We start from the raw sequence: 23,077 nt of genomic DNA, 5'->3' as shown, positions 1-23,077 counted from the left end.
CCACTGTGTAAGAAGAAAACACATTCTACTTCCAGATGTGAGATGTCTGGGAGCCTGAATCTTCCAAAATACTACAGTGCCCCCCCCCCCAACAGGGAAATGGGGTGAGGAATTGTATGGAACGAGCGTAGGTTCAAATCTTGACAACTCCTTCCTGGTTGTGGCAAGTTGCTGACCTGCTCTGAGCCTCAGTTTCCTCAACTATAAAATGAGACAATCACAGCATCTGCTTCCCGGGGTTGCAGTGAAGACTAGTGATCTGATGCAGACAAGGTGCCTTGGACAGATATTTGGCACACAGTAGGAACTGAAGAAGTAGCAGGTACTATCTTCTCCTTGGAGTAGTTATACCGTAATTATCACTAGTTTGGACAGCAGATTTCTACCGTAAGACCCTCTGCTAAAGGACTTTCTCTGCTGGAATACTTAGAGCCCTAAACCAACCATGGGTGGGAGAGATTCATTAGTATTCCAATGACTTAGAGGTGAGCCCATTGTGAGATTTCACTCCAGTTGGCTCCAGCCTTAACTGGCCCTTTGATGTACTCAGTACTGGTTGCCTTCTCTCCTGGTCTCAGTTTCCCATACCTCTATTGGTGTGGTCTAGGACCAACTCTCCAGTAAGTCACTTGCCCTCAAATCATTATCTGTGGGGTCTGTAGAAATAGGGGGCCCAGCAAAGACACCATGAGTCTTAAAAGAGATTCTGAACACCCACAATGGGATGCCCCATGGCTCTCACACCAAAACCAAGCCCTCTGCCTCACAGTTCCTCGTATGTCTCTTTGGTCCTAGGTCCTTATGAACTTGGTTCTCCAGGTGCTCTGTTCTCCAAGGAGGAAGGTGGGGGGCAGCACAGAGGACCACCCTGACAACGTGAGAGAAGGCAAACCTCCACACCAGGCGTGGAGCAGGAAGATGTTTTTGAGTGTCTTTTAGGAGGGCAGCTCTGAACAACTCCCAGAAACCAGGGAAAGGTCCTAGATGGCTCCAGAAAATGCCTGAGTAGTGCCCATCCAGGTGCCAAACAGGCCGATGTTTTAGCCGGCACAATTGCCATGCTACCCTCACGGAGCCTGGCAACTCACAAAGGATTTATTTAAAACTTGCATTGCAAATGGTTAAAAAAATTTTTTTTTAACTTCTAAGGCTTAATAGGATAAGCTTCAGTTATGGAGAAAAGTTGCTTACGTGGAACATCTCATTCCCCTAAAGGAGCTGCTGGCTGAGTGAGACATTGTCTCTGTCTGAAAATTAAATACCGTATGTGAATTTATCTTGAGGGCAGAATCTGGGTCCTGCTCAGTGTTGTCTGTTCCCTTTTCTTTTCCCCTTTACTTAAAGCTGCCTGGTGCCTAGTACGGGGTGGGGGGAGGAGAGGCAGGGGGGAAATCTGTCCAACACTACTAAATCAGGAGTCCTCTGGCCTCTATAAATTTTTTTTTGAAAAACTACTATTTCTCCTGAATCATATCCCTCTTAGTTTGTGAAATGCAAACATGTCCCTCTGCGCAGTCCCTTTTTTCTTCCTTCCCTTCTCTCCAGTGTAGGGGGGGTAAAGGGACAAGGATTTGCCCAAAGGAAACTGAACCTTCATGGATCTTGGGTGGAAGGACAAATGATCTCTTTTATGGGATCTTTGTGGTTTCCTTAGTAGATTTGTCATGGCTCCCAGTGAACCTGTGAAACAGGCACAAGCCCACAGCCAGGCAAGCTAGGATCGGGATGCCAGCCTTCTGAGGAAGGACAGGCAAGACTCTGGCTGGGGAAGGCTGTCATATCAATGTCACATGTGAATTCTTTCCATGAGTCCAACCAACTTAAGAAAAATTTGCTCCAAGCAGCCCCAATCCCTCTTTTCTCCTACTTGCTGACTTCAATGATCCACTTGAGTAAGGGCCCCGCTTTACTTCTAATATGCAAATGGAGTATTTCTAAAACATGCCCCCTGATACCTAGTTGAGGAAACATTAAATAAACACCAACTTTGAGCCATTTATAGCCTGTTTACTCTGAACAACAATCCCATAAGAGGTGGATATTGTTATCCCCATTTTAAAGCCAAGAAGACTGAGGCTTAGTAAACAGCCTAACCAAATAATAAAGGGCAGAGTTGGGATGATTCATTTATTCATGCATGCAAAAACATTATGTGTTCCTCCTATGTGCGGAAGGCTGTGTGGGCTAGGCACCGGGAGTGTACTATAAAACAGGATAAGAATTCTATCTTTAAGGATTTTACATTCCAGTAGTAAATTTGTGGCTTCACGTATGAACTTCTTTCTACCTATCTCATTGCCCCTTAACTGCCTCTTAGATGTGAGTCCATCTGGATTTGAACCAGGGTTTCAGGATCTTGTTGGCAAGACATCCTCTCTCTCCACAAGCTCCTGTGGAGATCTGCTCAACCAACAAATGTTTACTGAGCGCTTACTATGTGCCAAGCAGGGTGACAGCTCTGGAGGCATGAACGTCAAACAATCCAGGTGCGGCCCCACCTTTGAATGGTTTAACATCTGGTCAGAGAGAAAGGCAGGTAACTAGACAAACACAGTGTAGAAGTATGACATGGGTGTGACAGGAAAGGGCAGAGTGTGGCCCTTGAGACTTGAGGAAAGTCAGGGAGGGCTTCCTGGAGGAAGGGACGGCTAAGCTGAGCTTGAAAGATGGATGAGAGCTAGCAGAGGTGTGCAAGAAAGAGCCAGGTGAAGCAATGGGGTGCAAAGACGTGGCACTGAGTGAGCACATGGTCTGCTGCAGGGGTTTTGGATCAGTGAAGCTGGAGCTGTGGGCGTGAAGGGAGGGAATGAGGGGGCAGAAAGTGAGGTAAGCAAAGGATGGAGCAGAGTCTCATGATGAGATTGGATTTTATCCTGAGAGCAAAGGGAAACTCATGAAGGAGTTTAAACATGGAGGCGAATGCTGGCTACACATGTTAGAAAGACCCTCTCTGGCAGCAGATACTTGCAATTAAAGGCAGAAAGTTCCCTTCTCTCATTATCTTCCCTACCTCCTGCACCTGCTTCCCTTTTTCCAGGTCACTTCATTAAGTGCTCCTGAAGACTGCATGCAAAACAAACCGCACACACCCCCCAAATCACTAAACCAAATCATTACTCCCTTCGCAGCGAGGCCTGATTCACTGCATACCCTGGGGGAGCATTTTGGTCTCCTGTGGGTTCCCCTGCCATCTCTCATTTGAGCCAGTGCTTCTGGAATCAGCCCTGCATGCTCTCTGTGCAGGACATCAAAGCACCTCTTCCCTTGCTGCGGACAACTCAGCCAGGTTTAGGTCTTTAGCTCACAACTCTTAGAAATAAAAGCCCGGCCACAATACCAATGAGCCAAGAGCGGTGGGGAGAATGAGCGTATAAATCAGACTGTAGGCTCCCGGGACGTCATGAAAAATTCCCGGGAAAACCCCTGTGCTGTTCTCTCTCCATGAGATGACACTGGAAGGGAACTGTAGATTTGTTACCTATCAGAGATGTCCTCCTTCCACGTCCCTGAAAGAGGAAAAAGTGACCAAAGAGTCTTCTGAGCTCTTTGGACCTAAAGGTATTTATCAGAACACAAAGACACGTTTGCTATCTTTCAATTCCACAAAGGATGATGGGAGAGTCTACACATAGAAGGCTGGGGGAGAAAGAGGGAAAGCCTTGGTCCAGGGTCAGTATTGAGACCAGATTCCCAAACTCTTAACTGTTTAGTTAGTTCAAGGGCAAGCAGAGTGGATGGGAGCTGGCATTTGCTGATGGCCCACTATGCAGCTAGCTCTTTGCCTACTTATAGTGGCTAGAAGTCTGGAATCCTGATGGCCTCTGTTTTCTTGTCTGCGAAATGGGGATAGGAATAGACCTTACCGACCTTCCACGGTTGCTGCAGAGATTAAATGTGCTCATGCACATATTTAGCCAAACGCCCGGCACCTGGTAAGCCCTCAACACGTGCTATCATTATCATCACCATTATCACATCTAACCCTACTTCCACTCGCAGGAGATTCACGATCATGCCTCACATCTGACTATAATTAGACCTACATTTTTGCTTATAATAGGTGAAAATGCATAAGGGACCATTAATTCCCATGAAAATTACTGCAAAAAAAACTGAAGCGTTTCTATTAATATAAAAATAAGTTCAAGATTCAAGCTGGTGATCTCTGAAATGCATGCTCATAATTATATCCTGCCAATATCCTGCCTGTTGTACAAATTCCTGAAGCTTCCAGGAACTTCGCAGCAGCTGCAACGTCAGCACTCATCCATCCCCCAGTTTCTTAAGGTCTGGACAAATTAGTGTATCCAGCGGCTCAAACCAAGCATGGTTACATTCCGCTTTTATCTCCTTCCTCATCACCCGCCGCTGCAGCCATTTTGCAAAACCAAGATATTTTCAGACAGAACAGTATATTTGGATTCAAGAACACAGGTGAGGAGAAGACACAGGGCAAGAAGGAGCCCGAAGAGTGCATGAAATTCACGTGAAAACATCCAGTAACACAGCAAAACTAGATAAAGGGCTACATGGTTCGTTTAGGTGAAAATTAGTCAAGTGACTATTCACATACAAAGAAGTAGGTACAAGCATGTCCAGCTAGTCACTGCAGGCAGGAGGAGAGAGGACTCCCGTGGACAGCACTAAAACACCCCTGGAATACACCGGAAATCTTGTGCTAGGTAACTCATGTTTCCAAATGCTGTGCTTTACCTTCCTAGGAAAACAATCCCGGGTCTCACTCCTACAGAAGTGGGCAGCAACCTCAATTGGAACACATAATTAACAAAATGTTTTAGCTAGCACAGACTTGTCTTTATTGTAAGGTGACCAACCTAGGATGGACTGAGGGGTTTCCAGGCCCTTGCAACATTCAGGGCTGAACCTGGGAAAATTCCAAGCAAATTGGGATGGTTGATCACTCTATAATATAATAGGGATCAAACTCTCTGTATCACACTATAATTACACAATAGATAGCCTTATAATACACCCTATTGACTTTATTTGGATATAAAGATTCTCCCTCTAAGTTGAATATTTTAATAATGGCGCTAAGCACAGGTTGGTTGAGCAACTGAGAGTTGGCACTCTGAAACTGAATAACATACACCACAGCCCCCCTGGTTGCAAATGTATTATATAAACCGGGAGCTCTCCATCAGGGGCAATTTTGACCTCCGGGGGACATTTGATGATGTCTGCAGGCATTTTTGATTGTCACAACTGAGAGTGAGGGGATGCTAATGACATTTAGTGGGTGGAAGCCAGGGACACTGCCAAACATCTGCCAGTGCACACAACAGCCCTCGAAACAACAGAGGATAATCAGGCCCCAAATGTCAACAGTGTCAAGGTTGAGAAGCACTGAAATAAACCCTTTGCCATGTCTTCCAAGAAGCTGGCTGGCTCAGAAAGTTCCAAAAGAAAAACAGAAGACAACAACTGCAGCAAAGTAGGACATGTGCTAAATTTTCCAGAACTTTGACCTTGGTTCAACCTCTGGAAGTTGATTTAGTGGGTTTACTTTTTATGCATTGTATTCATAGAAAGTCAGTTTTTTGCATCTAAATAAATGCTGGACAGTGTAAAGATCTGAAGGAATCCTCAAGTCATTAGTGTGACTAGGGCATTAACCTATCACATTGAATGAGCTATTAGGCTCAGTGTACATCAAAGAGGTTTAGAAATTTTCCTAGAATCACCAATGAGGAAGTGGCAGAACAGTGCAAGGACCTGAACTCAGTTCTTTCTGCCTCCAGAGTATCATTGCTGTTGTTTTACTGACATAAGTTGGGTTTCTAGAAGCAGATTCTGAGATTCTTTTTTTTTTTTTTTTTTTTGAGACAGAGTCCCCAGCTGTTGCCCTGAGTAGAGTGCTGTGGCGTCACAGCTCACAGCAACCTCAAACTCTCAAACTCTTGGTCTTAAGTGAGTCTCTTGCCTCAGCCTCCCAAGTAGCTAGGACTACAGGCACCTGCTATAACGCCTGGCTATTTTTGTTGCAGTTGTCATTGTTGTTTGGCGGGCCTGGGCTGGATTCGAACCCGCCAGCTCTAGTGCATGTGGCTGGCGCCCTAGCCTCTTGAGCTACAGGTGCTAAGCAAGATTCTGAGGTTTTCTTTTTTCATTCTTTCTTTATTGAGATAGGGTCTCACTCTGTCATCCAGGCTGGAGAGCATGGTCATAGCAACCCACAACCTCAAACTCCTGGGCTCAAGCAATCCTCCTGCCTCAGCCTCCTGAATAGCTGTGACTAAGGCATGTACAACCATGCCCAACCAACTTTTCCATTTTTTGTCTTGCACTCCTGGCCTCCCAAATGCTAGGACTTTGGGCTTGCCCTGAGATGGGTATTCTTGCAAGTGATTTATTTAGGGAGTAGTCTCAGGAGAAGCCTACTCCATAGAGGCAAGATCAGTACTAGGGATGTGATTTCAGAAGAATCTAATCTCAGCATGATCTCAGGACAAGTTCCAGAGCATAAAATACACTATAGACTCTGTTTGCCTCAGGGCAAGGAGGCTGGGTTTGGCACCCATGGCTCTGAGCTACCTGGGGGAGGAGGACAGGCCTAGTCCCAGGGACCTTTGGGTGAGGCAGCTAAGATCACCCGAGGAAAGCCTGCTGAGGCGACCACAGGGATTCTGTAGAATTAAGCAGCAGCACCTATAGCAGTGGCTGAATGAGGTCATTGGGAATCTGAGCAGAACACCAGGACACAGGTGGGTCACATGAGACTGCGATAATCCTCTGATTTTATCATCCTCTCCTCAAAGTACAGGAGTGGTCCTTCCTTGCTCCTAGAGCAGAAAGCATTTTAAGCACCTATAAGGTGCTCTGAAATCCCATGGTCAATCGAATCCTTCCAATCAAAGGTCCTGAGAACAGATGATCCAAAGAATGTCAGAACTCCTGGCATGCACTCCCCATTCCACCACCAGAGGATGGGGGATCCTGACATCAGCCTTGTCCTCAGTAAACATTTCACTCCTGATGAGCAACACCCCCTTCCCCAGCCCCATCCCTGCCTGGAGCCTCAGGTAGTAGCAGCATGGATCACAGCAGTATCTGGCCCATCCAAGCAAGGTCCATTTCTGTGGCTGCAAAGTAGAATCAGTTTCCACTTCCTTAAGTCCCTGCCTGGCACAAACAATTGCCAAGATGTGCTCAAGGCCTTTAAAGTCCTGCCCAAGCTGTTTCGTTGGCCCAGAACACCTGACCTCTGCTTCACCTGGTGAACTCTTCTTCCTTCAAAACCTAGCTTCTTAAAGGTCCTCCCGGACAGGCTCCCTTGATATATACAACGTACCCCCTACCTCTGGGTGGCCCCATAGCCCTTCTCCAAATGATAGCATTATCTGCTTTTTTTTCTTTTTTTAAGAGACACGGTCTCACTATGTTGCCCAGGCTGGTCTTGAACTCCTGGCCTCAAGCAATCCTCCTGACTCAGCCTCCTGAGTAACTGGGATCCTGCAAATCACTGTGGCCAGCTCTTATCTACCTTGTGTATGTCCCTTTCTAGATCCAAGTTCCTTTACTCACATTCAAGTAGAGATACGAATTATCCCGGAAGCTAGCTAAATGTGCTCAAAGCCTTGAAGAATGGGAAAAGCATGCTGGTGTCTGCAGAAGAGCTCAGGAACCTGCAATTTTAAGTAACCACCTTGATCCTGGGACAGGTGGGGCCAGGCTACAGTGACTGTGAACACCTTGAGGATGGCATTCCTCCCCACCCCCCGGATAGGGAACAATTAAAATGCCACCTCTACATTGGTGGTTTCAGAAGATTTCCCCCTCCCTTCCATACTCTAGCCTGGCAGAAAAGAATAAAAATACCCCTCAATTCCAACTCTCATTTTCTAGAGCAGAAGTCACCCAAATCACTGATGTGCTTTACCTACAAGCAGTGCAGATAGAGACAGGATTCCAAGAACTAGACCTCAGCACTGCTGAAACCTGTGGAGGGACCCTTACAAGGAGGAAGGTTACAGATAACACATGATTGAAAGCTGGGAAATCCATCAGCCTCTTGCTGCAAAAGCAAACTTCTGCCAGCTGAATCCAGTTATCAGACAATATGTGGATTGTGCTGACATCCGACCACTCAGAGCTAAACTCCTTTCTGCGCTCATGAACCTATTAGATGAAAATGCCTCCATTTAGATAACTGCAAATTGCTTTCTGAGTCTTAATTTCCTATTAGTTCATTAATCTCTCTATTCAGAATGCCAACAAGACAGCTGATGATAATTCCGGAGGAAGTGGGCATTAAACCGAAGCAGGAGAGAAGAGGGTTAGACATTAAGAAGATGTTTCTGGCTTTCTGGGTGTAGGGGCACCCCAAAGATAACTCACAAAGTTAGTAATAGCATTAGCTTGCATTGATTAAGCATTTGTAATAGGCCAGGTACTAAGAGGAGCATTTTCCTGATCAATTATCTTACTTTTGAGAAAACAAGTTATCAAGGTAGGTAGATATCACCTCCATTCTACAGAGAAAGAATCGGAGGCTCAGAGAGGGCGACACAGCCAGTTGGTGGCAGAGCCAGGATTCAAATATAGGTGTGTCTGAGAGGCTCCCATAGCTCAGTGGGGAGGCCGCATACACCCAGGTTGGTGGGTTCAAACCTGACCCAGGCCAGCTAAAAAAACAATGACAACTGCAACAACAAAAAAGTAGCTGGGCATTGTGGCAGGTGCCTGTAGTCAGCTTAGGGAGGCTGAAGCAAGAGAATCACCTAAGCCCAAGAGTTTGAGGTTGCTGTGAGCTGTGATGCCACAGCACTCTACCCAGGGCAAAAAAGCTTGAGACTCTGTCTCAAAAATATATATATATATATATATATGTGTGTGTGTGTGTGTGTGTGTGTCTGACCTATAGCCTGGGTTCCTAATCTCATCTTTTGGACTCATCACACAAGTATTTACTGGATGAATTTACTGGAAAGATAATGATGAAAATGACCCAGATCTCCAGAGTGAGGCTAAGGGGTGTAAGAACAGAAGAGCCTGAAAAATAATCAGCAATCTGTCCGTCCTTGTTCAAACAGTACACATTATGAAATGTCCAGCAGGACACTAAAGTTTGGTTTGTGCTTTAAACTATATCTTCTAGCAGAGCTGGGATTCTCACAGTGGGGTCTGAGGACCGGCAGCATCTAGCACCACTGGGGGGCTTGTTAGAAACGCAAATTCTGGAGTCTGCCCAGAGCTGCTGAACATGAGACTCTGGGGGTGGGGCTTAGGAATCAGTGTTTTAACAAACCCTCCAGGACACTGTGACACATGCTCAACTTTGAGACCCATAACCTAGAAAGCCAGCCCCACCTCAGGCAGGGAACCTGGAGATCACTAAGAGCAGTGTTTTTCAAACTGCGGTGTGCACAAGAATCACCAGGACCATCTTAGAATGCAAGTTCTGATTTAGCAGGTCTGGGGTGGGGCCTGAGATCGTGCATTTCTAACCAGGCTTTGGGTGAGGTCCAGAGAACACACATGGAATAGTATGGATCTAATCCAATCCCTGTCACCCAGGGAGTTTCGCAGAACCAGGGTTGATTTCAGCTCAAAACAAAACAAAAAAAAAACCTCACTTCCTCCACGGCAGGTTCAAATCCATGCTTTTGGTGGACAGGAAATGACTTAGATCACACACCACTGTTTTTGCAGAGTTCTCACTCACGCATGAAACCATCCCTGCTGACTTTAATTAGAATTGCAGACTCCATCCAGCCCCTTTCTATTTCCCTTCTCTGCTTTGTTCTTCTTTGCACCTTGCATCACGTGCAAAATTTACTAATTTATTTTGATTACTGTCCACCCACCCCGCCTTCTCCCCCTAACCAGCATATAAATTCCACCAGGGCAGGGATTTTATCTGTTTTATTCACTCTTGTTTCCCGATGTCTGGAACGGTGTCTGGTACACAGCAGGTGCTCAATATTAGTTGAATAAGTGAACGAATGGTTCTGTCCAATTTCTAGAAGCAGCTGCCTTGCCATCCTTAGTATCACCTCCCTGAAATTTCACCTGTTGCTGTCCTTATGCACACACTTCAGTGTGACTGACACTCATTTCTCCCTTGGGGTGTTTCCTCTAAACTCCTTGCCAATGGGATTCCACCATATGTTTCCCATTTCTAACCCCCATCCAAACCTTCTATCCCTTCACAAGTGTTTCCAAACTTCTGCCAATCTTTGGGAACACAATGGCCATCCTCACTGTAAAAACTGCAGGATTTGATTCATTGAAGAGTTAAGTTTGAACATCGGCTGGTGATATTAGTAATGCATATTTGAAACTATGTATGGAGTTACCTTGCAATTCTGTTGTCATTTGTACAAGGACCATGTCAAAACTCCTGAAGCATGCTGGAATTTTGTAATAGCTGCAGCATTTTGGCAGTTCTTCGAGGGGTTGAGCAAATTGGTGAGATCAGTGTTGCTATCCAATCATAGCTTGGTTTGAATTCTGCCTCCTACATGCCAGGAGTCGGTTTTTGTTTGGAGTGGGGAGAAGTGTTCTTTGATAAAATATTTTAATCTGGGGCAAGGACATGTCCTTGACTCCTTTGGGGGTGTTAATATCTCACCTCCTTTGCATGTGAGGAAACTGAGCCCCAAGATGACAAACCCTCTCTCAAGCTCACGCAGGGAGTTCCACAATGGAGCTAGGACCCAAACTCAGTTCTGACTGTTTCCAAAGCCGGTGTGCCCTGCAGCCAGCTCTTTCCCCTACCTTCCTCTCCCCACTCTTGGCAGGACCCAAGCCTTTGCTCATCACTTCTAGAACAAAGAACAGGAGCAAAGGCCGCCTCTGAGTTCTGCCGCCAGTGCTGAAAATTAAAACGGGTTGAGAAGTGTTCAGCTTTGCTACTCCTGGTTGCGTCCCTGTCACCTAATTACCTGACTTCAAAGGCTCCACAGGGCAGGTGTGAGGATGTGAAGTTGCTGTTGCCCCCCCATGGAACATGGTCTGACTCCACACAGATGATTCAGGTCTTTGGAGAAGCTGGTGTACAGGAGAAATCAGCCTGCCAAGACTGGCCTTGTGCTTCTCAGGGTCAGGAAGACCAGGGGCCAAAGAGGACCAAGGTGAGGAAGGCAGCCTTGAAATACTCACCCTTTGCAATTACTGCCCCCACCTCACCTTATCCCATGGAGCTTAAGGGTCCTTAGGGGCTGAAACTAATTAATCCTCTCCTCCTCCCAACTCCTGGAGGGAAGGGGGCTCACTTAGTCTTACCCTTAACTCAGGTGAGGCTTCCGGGCTGGGGGTTCTATCTCACCTCCCCATCATGGGTAAGGATTTGGGGAGACCTGAAAGGGCCCAAATGAGAGTTCTCTACCTAGACTAGACAAGGAAGAACAAGGCAAAGCAGGGAGAGAGAGGGGTTCCTGGGAGCTTTTAAGCTAAGTGACTTCCATAAGGCATCATTTGTACCTATGACACACAGCTGGATGATATTGACTATTTTATAATTATTAGACCTTAGAAGATATTTAATATATGCCTGTGAAGGAGAAGGGTAGGTCGGACAGAAAGGCATTGGCAATTTCTTAGGACTGAACTCTGAGGTTGGCACCCAGAATTATGTCCTGAGTGTACTGACTTACTGAATGCTCACTGCCACCTGAGGCAGGTGTGATTAGTACTCCTGTCACACAGATGAAAATACTAGAGACAGGTACGTGAAGTGACTTGCCCAAGGTCATGCAGAAGCTGAGTCAGAAGTTGAACCCTGCGTAGTCTGACTTTAGATCCCACATCTGGTGTCACTGTTTTCTCCTGCCTCCCTACTTTTTGTCAGTCATGACCTGGGGAATAGGAGTGTGGAAGAGGGGAGAAGCCAGGGGCCACGGTTGGGAGGCTTGGATGGCCTGGTCTTCTCACCAAAACTCAAGACCAACTTAATCCCATGCAAAGTGAGAAGGATAGGGTGTGGGGGCCTGATTGCCACTTCCTAGCTATGACTTTTCCTTGCCAACAGTCGGTCTTCACATCTGTAAAATGGGGAGAATTTTAACACTCCTTCAGAGAGGTTCTGTGACAGGAAAGAACAGAGGAGAAAAGAACTTTGCAAGCTCTAACTCAGGGACCAGCAAATTACAGCTGAGGGCCAAAACCAACCTTCAGCTTGGTTTTTACAAATAAAGTTTCATTGGAATAAATAAAGTTGTCAGAGTTATTTGTTTCTATACTGTCTATGGCTGTTTTTGCACTACAGACGATCTGCCAAGCCTAAAGTATTTAAGATACAGTCACCTAGAGAAAAAAATTGCCAGCCCTTGACCTTAGATGCTATAAAAATGTGAGATGCCACTGTGCCTCTGTAGACAGTTTACAATTTCCAGCATCTTCCATCAGATCTGATTCTTATTGAGAGTTGCTTCCCCTGATCCTCTACCCAAATGTAAAGTTCACTTTGAACCTATTTCTGAAAAACAAAAGCAGACAACTCCTCCAAAAGATAAGAAACCAAACTCCCATAAGCTATTTCAGAGCCCAGTATGGCTTGAGAGGACATTGGCCACAGCAAAAAGTCACTTAAAGGTGTTGCCACTTACTTGCAGTTTTTACACTTGAGGCCAAAAAGCATCCCTTTCCCACAGACTGTACACGTCTGAGACATCCAGTACTTGGTGGAAAACCTGTGGACAAGAGATAGAAAGTGTTCAGGGTAAGGCAATGGAGACCCATCTGCCTCTAGGAGGATGAACCACTTCAAATGCAAACATATGAGCCCTGGATTCCAGTCCTATTTCTTCTGTGCCATGTAACTTTAAAAAGTTGCTTAAACCAATGAAGCCTCAGTCTCCTCATCTGTAAAGTGGGCATAATAGTACTGGCCTCATAGGTTGTTGGATCACACGAGGTCATGTAACGCTAAGGACTTCACACAGCACCAGGCACAAAATAAGCACTTAAGGAATTGGGTTGAATAGTTATATTATTACCTTGAACATTTATAACATTCCTTTGATTGACAAATATTGCCCAGTGTCATGCTATGTGCCAAGTTCATTTCTGGGACAGAGCAACAGTAGGGGCTACAACTGCTATCAGAGCCACAAAATAAAGTGGGACCTCCTAAGAATCCAGCTGAGCCACTCTCCATCACTGCTAGTCACCTGACCCTCGAGCTTCAAGGGGAGGTCTTCCCCTTTCAAGAGAGCGGAAACCCCAAATTTTGGTGGCAGAGGAGAGTCCCTGAAAGTGAATATGTTACAGACTATCAGCTCTCCTCCCATCACCACTGCTTGCTGCAACCATAGGCAGTCTGGAGGTCTCTCCTATACAGCCATAAGTCAACAGGAGTGGAGGTGCGTTAGGCTTAATTCCCCGGGCAGTGCTGCCACTCACGTTGCTGGGGTGCTTTCTTCCCCAAGAGATATGAGGCGGCAGCAGGGCTGGGCTCAAGAAAAGTATTGAAGGTTGCCGGGTCACAGTTAATTTTAATTTTCAATTTGTGTCACCGTCAGCAGGAGTTGTATCTAATCTCCACTGCCTCCAAGTGTCAAAAGGAAAATCGGAAGTGATTATGTAACTTCAGGAGTCTGAGAAATTTGAGGGAAAGGTTGCATCCTTCTGCTGTACCATCTTGCCTGATCTGGGTCACTCTCCAAACAGAATGAACCACAGCCTGAAGCCTCCAAATCTAAGCAAACAGCAATATTCTCAACAGGGAGGCTTGTTGCTAAGAAAATTCTCCCTCTGCAGTTTCTGCCTTGGGGGTCGGTTAAGCCATTTTCTGTCCCATCGGCAGAGTCTGTTTTGCAGGTTTGGGCAGCTCTGGGGAATGGCAAAGGAGCCCATGTTTCACCCACAGCCAGCCTGGCAGGAGTGGAGGGCACACGTCCTGAGTTGGGGGGGAGCAGTGTTTTCTCCTTCCCAGCCCTCTCCTGTCCCCCCAAATCAGTTCTCCCTCTTCTCTGGCTCTGGCTGAAGTGACTCTGATGACAGTGGATGAGATATTTACTTATTTCTTCACCAATGCTCGGATGAGTCCAGATCTCTCCCTTCTGGCAACCAGGTTGGGGAGAAATACAGGGTGAGACTGAAGAGTAGGTCATCCCAAGTCCCAGCTCCTCTAGGAAGACATTTTTCATGCCCAAAATTATAGTGTTGTTTTTCTTCTTTGGGCATCAACATCTATCTGTCTGAATCTGAAGTACTTCGGGATAGCCTCGAAGCAGGGGCGATCCCAGACGGGAGCAGAGACAGAGGTGTGGCCAACACAGGAGTGGAGCTGCGGGGGGCGTGGCTAACCCAGGGAAGGCCAGCGCCAGGGGCGTGGTCCTCTTGGGGCGTGGCTAATCCTGGAGCGTGGCCAATCCAGGGGTGGGTGGAGCCGAGCCAGAGAGCAGTGAGGAAGCAAATACAAAAAAGGGCCTCGTCTTTGATACCCTTCTCTACACAGCTCATCCCCTCACCACTCATGTATCTATCATGTTTTTCTCACTGCTTCCTCCAATGTTTTCTTGTTGGAGTCTTCACAACTATCCTGTCAACTTCTTTCAAAAACCGTTGATGAGTTGCCTTCCCATGAGCCTGTACATCCCCACCCTGCCCCTGGCCATGGCAATGTGTCTGCCTCTGACGTCACCCTCCCGCAGCCCTGGCCCCTCCGTACTGTCGTGGTCTGTTAACTCTCCGATCCGGGACCCCTGCTCCCCAAGGGCACAGGCCTATATCTTGCTCAGTGCTGCAACCATGGCATAGAAACTGTAAGCACTGGTGGAAAGAATCCACAAATGAGTGAACCAGTCGTTCAGTGAGTTCCCAGAGGCCCCCTGACAAAGAAAGATTTCAGCAGTGGGATCAAAATCACACAGACTGCTGCAGCTAATCAGCTCTTAGACCCAGGCCTCGGTTTCCCTGTCTGTCAAAGGGGCATGACCATACTTGCCCCACCCACTCCACTTAGCTTGTGAGGAGATTGTGAGGCTAATGAGACAAACTTTGTAAAGTTGAATTTGGAAAGTTAAAGAACTTCCAATAAGGGATGACTAGTAGATAAAAATCCCAAAGAGGGCAGCTAAACCCTGGAGAGGTTGCCCCATGCACCCAGCGGGGTTGGGGCTCTGGACTGATGTACACCTCAATGAATGAGCTCCTGTGAGTCTGGCCTGCAATCTTGTGTCCTCTGGGTGAGGAGACCCAAAATTAGAGTGTAGACCATTTATTTTAACAATGATACCATTGACTGAGTGTTCGTTTTGTGCCAGGCTGTGTTCTAAGCACTTGAGATATAGTATCTCATTTAAGCCGCACAACCACGCTATAGGTAGGCAGAATTATCTGATGAAAAAAATTGAGCCTCAGAGAAGTTAACTTCCTCAAGATTGCAAAAGTCAGACTTCAACACCCTGGCTTTTAACCACTAAGTGCTAACTTCATAAAGGTTAGAGTAATAAGACACGGACCCAGCTGTCACTTTGAGGTTTGGTCCAGCAGGAGCATGGTGACCTAAGAGCTGGAGCAGAACACTCCACCCAGCCTTTCCCCATCCCAGGGCAGGGAGCCAGACACACAGAGTTGGGAAGTTGGTGCAGGAATCCATCCTACCTGTGCTTGATGGAATTGCCAAGGTCTCTGCGAGGAATCTGCGGGGACCAGCGCGGCACTGACAGTGTGTCTACAGAGAGAGAAGACAGGAGGGGAAAAGCCTGTTACACAGGAGCTCAGAGGCTGGGGCAGGCTCTGGCCAAGCCCTGGAAGGAAAACGGAGGCTTCTTGGCCTCAGAAGGACTCCAGCCGCCATCACTTGCTAAACTAAAGCCATGTGGAACACTGGTTTAGCTTATTACCTCAACTTCTGTGAGGTCTGAGGGCTACCCTTCCCAGGGAATGGCTTAGAAGGAGCCAGCTGTGGAAAGAATAAAGTAGAGAATCACTGCCATTTACGGAGAGCTCAGTGTGTGCCACACACGTGCTGTGTGACTCACACGCCTTAGCTGAATTCTCACAACCACCCCACGCATAGGGGTTTCTAGCACCCCACCTCACAGATGAGGAAACTGAGGCTTGGAGAGGGGAAGTCACTTGCTCAAGGTCATACATCTTGTAGACTGCATGGCAGCTGTGAATTCAGGTTTAAGAGATTCTGGAACATGTGTTTTTGCTTGCAAAATTAGATGTAGTCATGCAGTGAATTCCAACACTAGTTATGGAAGTATCAAATTCCTAATTTTTACCATCCCTCCGTACAACTGTGAAGTATTTTTTGTTTGTTTTTTTGTGAGACAGAGTCTCACTCTGTCACCCTAGGTAGAGTGTCATGCTGGATAAAGTACCATTATATCTTACAGCAACCTCAAACTCTTGGGCTCAAGTGATCTTCTTGCCTCATCCTCCCCAGTAACTATGACTACAAGCATCTGCCACAATGCCTGGCTAGAGTGTCATGCTGGGTAGAGTGCCATTATAGTTCATAGCAACCTCAAACTCTTGGGCTCAAGTGATCTTCTTGCCTCAGCCTCCCCTGTAGCTATGACTACAAGCACCTGCCACAATGCCTGGCTAGTTTTCTAATTATCTTAGTAGAGACAAGGTCTCACTCTTTCTCAGGCTGGTCTTGAACTCCTGAACTCAAGTGATCCATCCATTTCAGCCTCCCAGAATGCTAGAATAACAGATGTGAGCCACTGTGCCCAGCCAACTGTAAAGTTACTTAACATTTCAGGTTGACCCCATTTTTTTTTTTTTACTTAAATGCATTTATTTCAAAAGCAAACTACATGGAAAGCCATGTCACTTTTGTATATTATAAATAACTATTTAAAAATGTGTTCAATCATGTATCACCTAAAGTTACGCTATGATAAGTGGATAGATGGATGAGTAAATGGATGGGTGTGTGAATGAGTGGACAGGTGGATGGATGGTTTGGGTAGATGGATGGATAGGTGAGTGGATTAATGAATAGTTGGGTGAGTAAGTGGATGAATGAGTGGAAGGATGGATGGATAGGTGGGTAGATAGGTGGCTAGATAGATGGATAGGTGGATGGATGAATGGAGAGGTAAGTAGATAGATAGGTGGGTGGGTAAGTGGATAGATGGATAGGTGGATGGATAGATGGATAGGTAAATGGGTAAGTGGATGAATGAGTGGATGGATGGCTGGATAGGTGGGTGGTAAGTAGATGGGTGGATAGATGAATGGATAGACAGATGGATGGATGGAGAGGTAGGTAGAAAAATAGATAAGTGGGTGGGTAAGTGGATAGATGGATAGGTAAGTGGGTAAGTGGATGAACAAATGGATAGATGGATGGATAGGTGGGTGGATGAATGGTTGGATATGTGGGTGGATGGACAGACAGGTAGGTGAGTAAATAGATGGGTGGCTGGATTGATGGACAAATGGGAATAAGGAGGAAACACTAAACCATGCAGGCTGCAGACTAGGTGCCTGCTCCCATCGGGTCTTTCCTTTCATGCCTTAGGCTAAATCTCAGCAAACTGCACTCTCACACCATCTCTCACTGAGTTCCGGATCTCCTGCAGACCCTGAGCTCCAGCCCCCACCCTTACCCTAGTGTCCAGCGATCCACACCCTGCTCCTGGAAGAGCTCGCAGGCCCCAGAGAGGTGTGAAGCAACAGCAGAAATGAACTAGTGCTGCTTGTGAAATGTCCACCGGATAGGGAGAGAAGAAGCAAGTGGCTGACCCACACGCCAGCTCTCATTTCTCAGGCCAGATGGATGGAGCCAGCTCCCCATTCTTGGAGCTGCAGATGCACGCCTCATTTTTCACAGCAATTGTTATGGAGTGGCACTCTCATCGGGGAGCCGGGCATGTCAGAACCTATCAGGGAGCATTTAACCCCCAGCCTACTCTCTCCTCTCTTCTGTCTGATGACACCGTGGGCAGCCATCTGAAAGCTGTTTCCAGAAATCCTAATTCTGCCTGGGTAAAGCTGGGACCCTCTCTGAGAGAGCTAATGATTTCCCAAGCCCAAAGGGCAGAAAACAATGAAGGTGGAGACAGCATGATCTATCAGAATTATAAGCCTTTGGAATTCCTCTAGTTTAACTAAAAACTAAATGTCATCCAGCTCAAGCCCATTTTACTACTTGTTCCAGTTTCTGAGGGAAATAAAAAAGATGTGAAAGAAACAGGAGCATTCCTTCCTTTCCTGTCTCTTTTTGTGGGCTGAAGTCAGATGTGGGAGGAAGGATGCTACCTGTTAGCATCGCAAGGTGCTGTCTCTGGTGCCAGGGGTGGGTGGAGATGGGAGGGCCATGCGGGGGAGGGAGGGTCAGCCTTCTCGTGAAGAGTCTACAAAACAGAGAGTGCCACATGGGTTGCATCTCATGGGCCATGAGTGGTGTCTATTTAGAAAGGTGTGTTGCCAAGGATTCTGAGGCTCAACAGGAAAGAGAGCTGAAATTGATCAGCAGTGTCTGCCGTGGGTAAAGAATAAGGCAGGACCCACAAGTCTCATCTTCGTATCACCTCCTCATACCATAGTGTCTGAGGCAAAGTAGATACTACTTCATACATGTTTGCTGAATCCAAGATTATTAAAAGAAAAACAAATACTGAATTATAGTGATTATTTAACACGTCAACATGTGCTAGGCATTATGCTGCATGTTTTTTCCTGGAAGCTCTGAGTGGTCCCATTGTTCAAAGGAAGACAAAGGAGCTCAGAGAGGTGCAGTGACTTGCTCAAGGCCACACAGCCAAGCACTTGCAGGATCTCAAGAACTAACCCTGCGAGTGTTCGAAAGTTCTTAACCAGAGGAGATATTGCTCCCTAGGGGATATTTGGCAATATCTGGGGACATTTTTGGTTGGCACCCTGGGTATGCACGTGAGCCACTAGAGTCTTTTAGGGAAAGGGCAGGGATAACAGGAAACACTTCTATAACAATGAATTAAACAGCCCCAAATGTCAATAGCACCAAGGTGGAGAATTCCTGATCGTTTCTCTCCAATTCTCTAGCTGGCCCTTCTCTCACCGTCCCCCTTCCAAAAAAGAAAAAAAAAAAAGACCAGGTAGTGCTTCTGAAGCTTAAGTCAGCAGAGAACAAATCCTATTTTATTATAAGCACATTTCATTTTTAGATTCATATCCTAGTTATTCTGTTATTCTCAATTACAGCACCTTTTCAAAAAGTAGATGTAATTAAGTTTAGTAGTTGGTTTCAATTCCCAATATCTAGTTGAAGGGGCGAGTTCTGTCAATTACATTAAGTGGCTGCAGCATCCTTAGTCTCCAGCAATAAAAATCTCCGCATGGCTTCGCATGTGGGCGTGCAGATTTGAACTTTGAGATCCTCTCTTTACTTTCTCCGTTTGGATTTTATTAAACTTGCCAATGCAAAGCCTTAAAGCAAAGGAAAACTGTTGAAAGGGAAGGGGGGGGAGGAAATCTATGAAAATCCTGGCCTTATCATAACAGAGAAGGCAAACAGCATTTACAGCAATTAAACCGATAGAGAGACTTCTGTTTAACAATCAAAGCACCTATTAAGATGTCTCCATAGCTGAACAAAAGCTTCCTTTCTCCTCTAATTTTCTGATAACAAGTCATGCAGACACACAGAGGCAGAAATTTTGCACATCCCTGGTGCCTACCATCTGGGGGGGAGAATAATAGACATTTCTTCTTAGATATTTTCATTTCTAGTACATGGAAAGGGAAACTGGTGGAAGAAGGGAGATATCTTCTCCCTTGCATAGGTCCTTGCTGGTGATGCCTTCTGAGAAATGCCTCTGCCTAGAAAGAGCAAAGGCCTAGAACCTTTGGAAACAACTTAGTGGTCAGAGACACAAACAGAAGCCCCAACAGGTGGAACCAACATTAACAAAGCATCCACACTACACGGAACTGCGTAAGGAAAAACTCAGGCTCTGACCTGGTGATTTTGAAATCAGGCTAACAGACAGACGAGCCGATCATGAATACACAGAGACACAGGTAAAAATGGATGATGAGAAACCATGGAAGAGGAAGAGGGGGAGGAGAAAGAGAAGAAATAACAGGAATAAGATAAGAAATAACAAAAATAATAATAGATCTTCCTTCTATTGTGACCTTGTGCCAACCATCACTGTCAAAGAGGCCCTTTCCATAAATTATCCCATTTAGTATAATGGGATAGACACACGTAGTGCGTTAGCCACTATCACAGCCCCATTTCAATAAGGAAATCAAAAAGGTTATCCCATGTGCCTAAGGTCACACAGCAAATAAATGTCCCAATTAGATTTTATTTATTTATTTGAGACAGAGTCCCACTTTGTTGCCTAGGCTAGAGTGCTATGGTGTCATACCTCACAGCAACCTCAAACTCCTGGGCTCAAGTGATCCTCCTGTCTCAGCCTTCCAAATAGTTGGGACTACAGGTGCCCACCACGACACCCAGCTAATTTTTCTATTTTTAATAGAAATAGAGTCTCACTCTTGCTCAGACTGGTCTTGAACTCCTAAGCTCAAAGGATCCTCCCACCTTGGCCTCCCAGAGTGCTAGGATTCACACCCAGCCCAGAACTGGGATTTTAAATTCAGTCCACAAAACTGGGGCTCATAAATGACAGCCAATTTCATCTGCATCTCACAGATGGGAACACTGAGGCTTAGAAGTAATTAAGCAATTGTCTAGAGCTAATAAATGACTGAGTTGGGATCTAAGTCACAGACTGGAGCAAACTGGTTGCTACCAGTTCAGACTGCCCTTTTATGTCCTCCCCAACGAAGTCCCATTTGCCATTATATCCCTCAATGACTAGCTCAGGATCTGCTCAAAGGATAAATGTGCCTTCAATGAAGGAAGGACTGAATATATGAATGAGTGGATCAATAATCAGTCCATCCTCCTGCCCACCCACCCTCTGTCTGGGAAGCTCTGAAAGGTGATGTGATAGCATAGCGCTGCCACCCCCACCCTAACCATGTCCCCATCCCAATCCCTGTGAGTCTGTTATTTCACATGGTAAAAATAGATACTGAAGACGTGACCAAGTAGAGGATGTTGAGATGGGGATATTGCCCTGGATTACCCAATGCCATCACAGGGAAGTAGGGAGGACAGAGTCGGAGGAGGAGATACAACAATCAAAGCCCAGGCTGCAGTGATGTGATTGCTGTTTTTGAAGACGGAAGGGGACTTCCAGCTGAGCAATGCAGCTGCAAAGGCAAGAGAATGCTTCTCCCCGAGACCCCCCAGAAGGAGCCAGCTCTGCCTACACCTTGACTTGCTTCCCATGAGAGCCATTTTGGATTTCTGATCCCTAGAACTGTGAGATAATAAACGTGTGTTGTTTTTAGCCGGTGAGTTGGTGGTCATCTGATGAAGCACCTCTCTTGTACCAAGCACAGTTTTAGGAACTGGGTGAACAAGATAACCAAGCTTTGTGAGTTTAGGATCTAAAGGGTAAATCAGAAAGTAAATGATTAAATAAACAAGCGCCCATAAAGAAAATAAAATGATACAGAATTTGGGGTTTGTTTGAAGGTAGAGGGAACCCTGAAGTGCATTAGAATAGATGCCGAATATTGTGTGGGGCCATATGGACTTCAGAGCTCCCTCTGGCGGCTGAGGGGGAATAGACTGACAGGCTGTGAATGAGAAACAGGGCAGGGCCTCCCCACCTCCCTCACCCCATCCTGCAACCTCTCCCCTAGTCCAAGGCATCAGCTTTAACCCTTACAATTCCATTTCGCTCTCATCCTAGGCATTTCCTACCTGAGCTGTCATGATCCCTCTAAAAGCCCTGGATAAAAAAATCTACACTCTATCATCCTTCAATGTCCCTGGAAAAGCAAAAGAGGTTGCTAGTTGGCCCCATAGTCAACTGTGCTATCTTCCAGAAACCAACAGGATATATTTTTCCCTCCTGGGCCATAAAGGACAATGTGGTGAAGTGTCTCAAACCCACTCACCTGTAGCACTTGTATCTGCTATGGCACAGACTGATCTTAGGGGACAATTCCTTAAGGAATTATATGCATTTCCAAACCTAAGCAGGGAAGGATAAAGTGGCAGCTATGGGAGTAGGCAATGCAGATTTTTTTTTTTTTGGCCGGGGCTGGGTTTGAACCCGCCACCTCCAGCATACGGGGCTGGCGCCTTTTAAGCCACAGATTTTAAAAATCATTCTTTGCAATTTATCTACTATGGGGACCATAGCAGAACTTTTGGCAGGGGGGGACTTGGGCCTGGGTCCCATTTGTCATTATATTCTCCAGTGACTAGCTCAGGATCTGCTCAAAGGATAAATGTGCCTTCAATGAAGGAAGGATCGAACGAGCAAATGAATGGACCAATAATCAGTCCTAGCCAAAACTGTTCTTTCATTGGTTAACTAGAAATTTACATGGTCTTAGGTAATCTTAGAGATACCCCTTAAGAGATTCAGAGCAAATCCAAACTGATTTATCCTTAAAATACAATTGCATGGTAAGGAAGGAAGTACAATTGATCTCCATTTTACAGATGGCAAATTGAGCCAGGGTGGGACCTGTTGTATGTCCTTGGACAAGTGACAACCCTGTAAGTTTCACTGTCATCATGCAAAAAAAAAAAAATGTGGATGAATCATAGTACCTCATGGGGCTATTCGAACAAGTGACATAATGTACCTTGAGTATTCAGACCACTGCCTGGCACGAGAGCAATCTTAGTCTTGTTTACTGGACATATTTTGCAGCCATTTCTTCATTTACTCCACGCAACCCTAGGACTTTGTGTCTCCAGCTTAGAGATAAGGAAATTCAGAATAAACCAAATTGTTCAGAGGCATATTTGGTGAACTTTAAAATGGAATCCAATTTACTATAAAATTGCTATCCACCCCTACATTATGTTCTGTTGTGAGATAAATGTAAAATTATTTTATGAAGTTCAGCAATGAATCTGGAACAAAAAAGGGGGAAAAAAGAAGAAAAAAATTATTGTAAAAGGCATGCCATCCCAGATTTGGAAAGGACATAAGAAACAACTGCAATCTGAGTCTCTAACCCCTTGAGAGACATGAGGAACTGCCCTATCCTTAAACATTTCCATGGAGACAAAGACCTCTGAGCATATAATATTATTAATAATAACGCCTAACATTTA

The 23,077-nt window shown here is 45.9% G+C and overlaps 1 protein-coding gene across 1 annotated transcript in view; it reads right to left on the bottom strand.

Moving 5' to 3' along the window:
• The window catches only part of KSR2 (kinase suppressor of ras 2), a 424,985-nt gene that overhangs the window by 82,511 nt on the left and 319,397 nt on the right, over positions 1-23,077 (bottom strand). The window contains exons 6-7 of the mRNA XM_003789934.1: positions 15,571-15,640; positions 12,570-12,653 (exon numbers count right to left, since the gene is read on the bottom strand). Of these exons, the coding sequence (XP_003789982.1) occupies positions 12,570-12,653; positions 15,571-15,640 (154 nt within the window). The remainder of the gene's footprint in view (positions 1-12,569; positions 12,654-15,570; positions 15,641-23,077) is intronic.

Source organism: Otolemur garnettii, unplaced genomic scaffold, assembly GCF_000181295.1.
Source record: "Otolemur garnettii isolate 467f Iridium unplaced genomic scaffold, OtoGar3 scaffold00038, whole genome shotgun sequence".
Classification (NCBI taxonomy): Eukaryota; Metazoa; Chordata; class Mammalia; order Primates; family Galagidae; genus Otolemur; species Otolemur garnettii.
The sequence above is the reverse complement of the archived record's forward strand: the minus strand, read 5'-3'. Positions and strand labels throughout refer to the sequence as shown.